The 8,062-nt window shown below is 41.3% G+C and overlaps 1 protein-coding gene across 1 annotated transcript; it reads right to left on the bottom strand.

Moving 5' to 3' along the window:
- Window positions 1-1,449: 1,449 nt before the first annotated feature.
- Window positions 1,450-7,154, bottom strand: LOC149383592 (uncharacterized). Its single transcript, XM_089627845.1, has 4 exons — window positions 7,149-7,154; window positions 6,982-7,059; window positions 2,133-2,340; window positions 1,450-2,087 (listed from the first exon to the last, which is right to left on the bottom strand). The coding sequence occupies exons 1-4, from the start codon at window positions 7,152-7,154 to the stop codon at window positions 1,450-1,452; spliced, it is 930 nt and encodes a 309-aa protein (XP_089483971.1).
- Between the last annotated feature and the right edge of the window lie 908 nt (window positions 7,155-8,062).

Here is an 8,062-nt window from a genome sequence, read left to right as displayed (position 1 = left end):
CGGGTCGATCGGAGAAAACCTAGCTCGAGACTTTCGAGTTCACACTTTTGGCCCGGGTGCGATCACTTGGTCCGGCCTTTGATCGAACCACCCGAGGTATTCAATCGTTGTTCATTTTCGTGCGACAACAGCGCCGGTGTTTTTTAGTCCGAAGGGCATGACCTTGTAGCAGTATGTGCCTCGGTCTGTTATAAATGCCATTTTTTCTTGGTCGTCGGGATGCATCAAGATTTGGTTGTATCCTGAGAATGCGTCCATGAATGACAAAATTTTGTGTCCCGCTGTTGCTTCGACTACTCTGTCGATATCTAGCAGGGGAAAACTGTCTTTTTGGCATGCCTTGTGTAGATCGGTGAAATCGATGCATACCCTCCAGTTACCATTTTTCTTCTTGACGACGACGGTGTTCGCCAACCAATCCGAGTATTTTAATTCACTGATGGAGCCTGCGGCTAGAAGCCTATCTACTTCGTCATTGACTGCTTGTGCTCTGTCGGAGCTGAGCTTGCGTCTCTTTTGTTTTATGGATTTGAAACTGGGATCGACGTTGAGCTGGTGAGATGTAACGTCGATGCTAATTCCCGACATATCTTTCGTCGTCCATGCGAAGGTGAATTTATTTCGTTTTAGAAAGCAAATCAACTCCCGCCGTATATTTCTTTTAAGGCCGGCTCCGATCCCTACGCATTTTGTGGGATCATGGCCGTCGAGCTGTACTTGTATTATCATCTCGGTGCTTGGGGAGTCCGGCTCTTCGGTTTTTGGGTCTTCTTCGTGAGCTGGCTCAATGTTCATTAACTGCTATTGTTTTTCACCAGACGTCTCAGTTTTTATCTTGTAGCTTGTGAGGTAGAAGGCTAGTATTATGTTATATGGGGAAGGACACTCCAGAACCTGATTCCACTATTTTGTTTATTCTTTTTGTCTTTACGGGTAGCTTAATGGTTCATATTGAAGGAGTGGTTGCCCCGTTGAAGCCTATGAGTTGGGTTTGTTCCCTTTCAATCTTTGATTCTTCTATCCCCATTCTCATTAGGGTGTCCTTGAAGATAAGATCCACAGAACTCCCTCCGTCGATTAGGACTCTGGCGACTTCACAGTTGGACACGTCGATCGTAATGACAAGCACGTCTTCATGTGGGTCTGTTGTCCTGGGTGCTTCGTTTTCAGAGAACGAGATTTGGACATCATGTTCTACTCCGGGGTGGGTGGTCTTATTCATTAGCCGCCGCTGATGAGCCTTGATCGAGTTTACTGAGTTGCTACAAAATTTTGAGCCACCCATTATGAAGTCTACTCGATGTTTTACTACGGTCGGCGGGGAATCGGGTTCTCCCTCACGTGTTGGTCTAGACCTTTTAGGTGAGAGATTGCCTCTCCCTCGGTTGTTAAAGGTCTTCTTTTTTAGGCGGGGGGTCCTAAATCAACATTTTTTAGTTTCCATTTTGCTTATTTTTCGGCCAAGACTTTACGCATAGTCTCGCAATTTACCATCGCGTGGCCATTGCTTTGATGGAATTCGCAATACGTGTTCGGATCCCTCGTCCATTTTTTCGTCTGGGGTCCTCCTACCTTGCTTTCATCTCCAATGTTGAAAGAGAAACCGGGAGGGGCATGTTGTTTCCTAGCCTGTGGGCCGGCGTCTTGGGGATTGACCTTTCGAGGGTTATTTCTGCCATTTCCAGGTCGTACCCAGGTGTTCGAGGGTGGTTTCTTTTCGACCGTATGCTGTTTGGCCAGAGAGACGAGTTCTTCTTCGGCTCTAGCATAGTTTGCAGCCCTATGGATGGCATCCTCTAAGGTGAGGGGTCGATTAACGGTCATCTCTGGTTTGAATCTCGATTCCTGCCATAATCCGTTCTTCTGAGCGCTCATGGCAGATTTAGGATCGACGTTTGATATTTTGGATAATACCTCCTCGTAACGGACCATAAAGTCCTTCAAGGGTTCATTTTCCTTTTGACGGACTCCCAATAGGTCATCCATTGTTAGTTCGTCTTCGACGAACATCGAGTAATGTTTCAAGAACGCTGCAGATAGCTTTGTGAAACTATCAATGGAGTTAGGCTCTAGTATGGAAAACCACTCTAGAGCGGATCCATATAGGCTTTTTGCGAACAGTTTGAACTAACCTGCTTCTCGCTCTCTCTCTGTCAGCAAAGCTTGTCCCATAGCTATTCTGAAGGACAGAATATCGGACTCCGGGTTTGAGGTGCCATTGTAGCGCGAGAGACGGACTTTCCCGGCGTCTCCAATATACACGTCGGTTATGTTTTTAGCGAACGGGGTTCTTCCTGTCTCAGCGACGAGTCGATCTATTTCGGGGCCGAGCAGGTAGCGCTGTGGAATTTTGAATGGACATATCTCATTTCGGCTCTCATGGATTCTTTGAATTTCTCAAATTCTGTCATGCTGGGTTCGTCACTCGGAGAACAAAGAAATCCCGTGCGCAGAGGTGTGATAGTTGTGACTTCGACCGGAGTAGTGGTGGTCTGATTCAGCTCGCCTAGGATTTGAGCGGTGAATGCCTTTGAGGTCATCTAGGGAAGAGGTTTGCTAGGAAGGACCCGAAGGGTGCGCCTGTCGACGGGGACGGGGACATGTCTATCGGATCGTTTCGAGTCTCCGGGGCGTCTTCGCTTGAAGTCCCGCCGAGCTGGAAGTTCGGGCAGGAGGTTTGATCTATCCATCGGAAAGCCTGGATCTCGGTAAAGTCCAACTGGATGCTTGGATGGAGAGTTCGACTCCTCATTACAGCTGACGCCGCGTTCTGGTCCGACTCCGAGGCGATCAGCATGCCGGATCCAGATTAAGGATCCGGAGTATTTTGAGGGGTCGTGAGGGAGTCCAACCTAGCGTTGAGAGCTCGGTTGGTTTCTTCCTGACTTTCCAATTTTTTGTTTAGCATATCCAGGATTGCCGTGATCCCCGTAGGGATTTCCTCACCTGATTCGTAATGAGTCGGAGTGAAAGACATGCTATTTTGTTTTTGTGAAAGTTGTTTCTTTCGATGTTGGTCTTTCTAAAAATTTCTCACAGACGGCGCCAAATTGTTGATTTCGATTTCAACAATCTCAAATTATAATATGATATATATATATATATATATATATATATATGATTTATTTAAATATGGGTTTCAGAAGACGTCGTATAAGAAACAATTTAGAAATGAAAAAGCCGTAACGAGATGGAATTAAGAATAATCTTTATTGATCACGAAATTGGATTACAAATAGGCGAAGTGCCGAGCTCTAGCAGGCGAACTCAACATTGAAAGTAAGTGGATATATAATAATTGAGAGATAAAATCGTAAGCTTGCGTGCACAAATCGACGTCTGATCTTCTACTTATAGACGAGGCGGGGCTTCTTCGCTGAAGACACGTGCTCCTTGATCCGTCCTCCTCGTCAGGGCTGAAGTCGTCTCAGATCCGATCTTCGCGGCGTGGTCTCCTCTTTGGCTGACCGATTCTTCTGGCCAGGCGGACGTGGTCGAGCTGGAAATGTGTTATTGGGCTTGGGCCGATCTGTCGAGATCGAACTAGGCCCATATTTGATCTCGTGAATCGATCTGCAAAAAGGATATTGGACTTTGGTCGGACTAAAGACCAGCCGAAATAAATTTTATTTTTTATTTTTTTATAATTGATTATTTTTAACCCCCACAAATAGCAGGGGTGAAATTGGATAAGTTCAGTTCTGTTTTAGACATTTTTAGTATCTGAATCCGAATGTTCGGTTTTTAAAAACTCGGTCCAGTATCCGGTCCAATTGAGTCTAAAATCGAAATTCGGTTATCTGGTTTCTTAAATCCAGTATCCAATTTTTAAAATTCGGTTATCCAGTTTGTAAAATTTAATATCCAGTTTCTAAAATCCAAATATGGTTTGTAAAAATTCAAAAAACGAGTACGAACAACTCTTATAAAGCTCCAAAACGACCAGCGACCGAGGACCGGCGACCGACGACCAGCGACTGGCGACCAACGACCGACGACCGGCGAACGACGGGAAGAAGAAGAGTGGAGACCACGAGGCAAAGCAAAATCTGATTTGGGAAAAAATAAAAACGCTAGGTCTGTCTTAAAATATATATTTATTTTTAATTAAAAAAATCGGTTAAATAACCGATATCCAGATTTTTCCAAAATCAAATCCGATATCCGGTCCAGTTTTGTAAACCGGATCGGTTATCCGAATCCAAATTTCGGTTAGCTGACGTGACTCCAAATTTCGGTTTCGGTTCGGTTTTGTACAGCCCTAATGAAAACACTAGTAAAGTTGAGCTCCGGGGCCGGAAAAATAAGAAAAGACGATTTGAATAAGAAGAAGGAATGTGGACGCAAAGTGAAGTGAGAACAAAAAAAAAGTCGACTTCTAAAATGATATTTTTGGCCTCTGAACTATGGTGACTTTAACAATTGAATGGTATATTATTTTTGAAACCACTAACTATCATTGTATCTATGTCTGTGATAGATATTTGTAATAGTACGGACTGCGAACAACCACAAATAAGAAAGAACAACTGCAAAATGCATAGAGAACAACTCCTTGTTGTTCCAAGACTTTGCCCATGATTAAGACATTAAAAACATTATAATTTATACAAAACGAAGTGAAGCATTAATTTAGATACACCCAACTTTTAATAAGCTGAGGAAATTATTCAGTAGTGTCTGAAGTTTTAGTTTTGGCCACTTATCCATTGACGATTGTACTAGATCTAGTATGATTTACCGAATGTGTTCGATTTTCAATAAAATCATTAAAAAATTATTGAAAATAAATATTTCAACTTATAATATCAATTATATTTACAAAGGTGTCTTAAATATTTTTAGTTGTATAGAGAACAACCAAAAACAAGACTGAACAACCGTTATTGCACTGCGACCAACCGTTTGTTGTTCCAAGACTTTGTACATGATCGAGACATTAAAAATATTATAATTTTTAGAAAATGAAGAGAAACATTAATTTAGATACTCAATACTCTAAATAAGCTTCTGAAAATTATCCGATAACTTGTATTAACATGTTAAGTTTTAGTTTTAGCCACTTATCCATTAACGATTATACTAGATCTAGTATGATTTATCGAATGTGTTTGATTTATAATAAAATTATTAAAAATTTATTGAAAAAAGTATTTCAAGTTATAATATTAAACATATTTACAAAGATGTCTTAAATATTTTTAATTGTATAGAGAACAACCAAATAAGACTGAACAACCGCTATAGCACGTCGAATAACTTTTTGTTGTTCCAATACTTTGCACATGATTGGGACATCAAATATATTATAATTTATAGAAAATAAAGTGAAACATTAAATTAGATACTCTAAAATCTAAATAAGCTTCTGAAAATTATCCTATAAGTGTTTTTAATGTGTTAAGTTTGTAGTTTTGTCCACTTATCCATTAACGATTATACTAGATCTAGTATGATTTGTTGAATGTGTTCAATTTTCGATAAAATCATTAAAAAAATTATTGAAAATAAATAGTTCAAGTTATAATACCAAACATATATACAAAGATGTCTTAAATATTTTTAATTGTATAGAGAACAACAAAAAAGAAGATTGAACAACCGCTAAATGCACTACGAACAACCCTTTGTTGTTCCAAGACTTTGCATGTGATTAATATTTTTTGTTTTTATTATTGGCTATTTATACATCACCAATTATACTCTAGAAGTGACATGATTTTCTCAAATGTGTTCGACTTTCTATAATTTCTAAAATTATTGAAATTAGCTATTTCAAGTGATAAAATCAAACATGACTTTCAATAATTTTAAATTAGCTATTTCAAGTGATAAGATCAAATATATGTACAAAGCTTCCTTAGTTAGTTTTGAAGTATAAAGAACAACCACAAGCAAGACATAACAACCGCTAAATACATTGAGAACAATTTTTGGCTGTTCCATGATTTTTCATGTGATAAAGTATAGAGAACAAGCTCTTGTTGTTCCAAGACTTTGCACGTGATAAAGGAATACAAAATGTCATAATTTATAAATTAAAGTTTTTTTTATCATTCAAATTACAAATAACGAATAGAACATCTGAGAACAAGCACAAATAACACGAGTTAGTTGTTCTCTGTATTCGTGGTTGTTCACGACTGCAACAACACTAGTTAGCTTGACGACAAGCTGGCACTCCTATCCGCCGCCGCCGCCGGCGACGTGCACACGTTGGAGTCAACAGGAGGAATCTCTCGCACTTCATCTCCAACTCTCTCTCTCTCTTTCTCTCTTCCTTCTCCCACCCAGTAAACCCTACCCGTGGTGGGACAAGGTACGTATTTAAAATATATACGTACACTCACTGGTTATTGAATTTTATGATTGGCTTAGTGTTATTTTGGTAATGTATTAAGAAATAATGACAAAATTTCAAACTTATTAATTATTACATGCCAGCTTAAGCGGTAAGAGATTTTTTCGTCTTGTGAATAGTTCTTGTAGTTTCATGACTTTCATCATGTCCTTTTTTATATAATTTAATCGGATAAGGTTATAATTTTTTACTAAATAGTTTTGCACTGTCGATAAATATTTTGAGAGATGTATATAAGCAAATTATTTTGAGTTTATTAGTTTTGGGCTTAGGAGTTTTAAGCCCAAATATGTGTTGTAGTATGTCCATATTTTAGAAGCTTATTCTAGAGAAATTCATAGACTATTCTAGAAGATAAGGATAAGATGAGAAATTTGGAGAAAATTCTAGAGAATTATTTCTAGCCATTAGATTAAGTTTGTGGTGGCAAAATCTTATCCATTGATTTTGGGATGCCACTAATATAAATAGGGATGATGTACTTGAGTTTCTATCAAGCCAAATAAAAAGTTCTCCTTTCTACAAATAAATTCTCTATTTCTCTACTTTATACTCAAACCTCCAAATTTCCAAACCTCTTCCCTAAACACCAAAAATACTTGAACACTTTCTCCACATACCCAAAACTTCCTTCCAACAAGTCTCTCGTAATCAGAACCACTGCAGTGTGGCTCTACTGAAGATAGTTCAGGTAAAGTCTAACAAGTACCATATCATTGTGGCAGTAAGGGTACCGTAGGTCTCCATGAATGTCATATCGATTGATCCACATCATAAAGGAACGAACCTCCATATAGGCTAGGCGTGGCTACAACACGATAAGGAAATTGCAAGCTCCCCATACAGGTCTTCGAAGCAAATCGGACATCTCGCATCACGATCTTCACAGACCCTTAATGCACCTCCTGTTGCAATATGCTCGAAAAAAGCATCTGCCTCATCTTCGTTCAGCCCGAGTTGGGCATTCAGTCCTACCACACTATGCGCTCGCGCCGCTGCGTCGGTTTCGACTAATGCTGATGCCGGCTGCCTGAAAACTCTCCGAGAAACAACCAACGCCACAATCACAGTCAAAATGACCACCACGGCAGTCGAAATGATCACGTCGGCGTCCGCCTCCCCGAAAAACCGCGCCACCATGGCCACCACAAGGGCAGTCGAAATGACCACCGTAGCTACAATGTAAATAGAAAAAAAAATATTAGTATATAAAAAATTCTGAAAAATATAAAATAAATAAATAAATAAATTACTTTGAGGCCCACCTAATGATCAAACGTGGATCCTCGCCGCCGATGACCACCTCGCCACCTTCAGCTTCTCCACCGGCAGCCTCGTCGCCAACGACCACCTCACCACCGGCCGCCTTGCTGCCGACGACCACCTCGCCACCTTCAGCTTCTCCACCGGGTGCCTTGCCGCAGACGACCACCTCGCCACCTTCAGCTGCTCCACCGGCAGCCTCGCCGCAGACGACCACCTCACCACCGGCCGCCTTACCGCCGACGACCACCTCGCCACCTTCAGCTTCTCCACCGGCCGCCTCGCCGCCGAAGACCACCTCGCCACCGGCCACCTCGCCGTAGACGACCACCTCGCCACCTTCAGCTTCTCCACCGGCAGCCTCGCCGCCGAGGACCACCTCGCCACCGGCCGCCTTGCCGCCGACGACCACCTCGCCACCTTCAGCTTCTCCACCGA

The sequence above is a fragment of the Urtica dioica genome, chromosome 10 (genome assembly GCF_054948205.1).
Source record: "Urtica dioica subsp. dioica isolate 48M chromosome 10, U.dioica_male_clone48M_v1_H2, whole genome shotgun sequence".
Taxonomy (NCBI): Eukaryota; Viridiplantae; Streptophyta; class Magnoliopsida; order Rosales; family Urticaceae; genus Urtica; species Urtica dioica.
The sequence above is the reverse complement of the archived record's forward strand: the minus strand, read 5'-3'. Positions and strand labels throughout refer to the sequence as shown.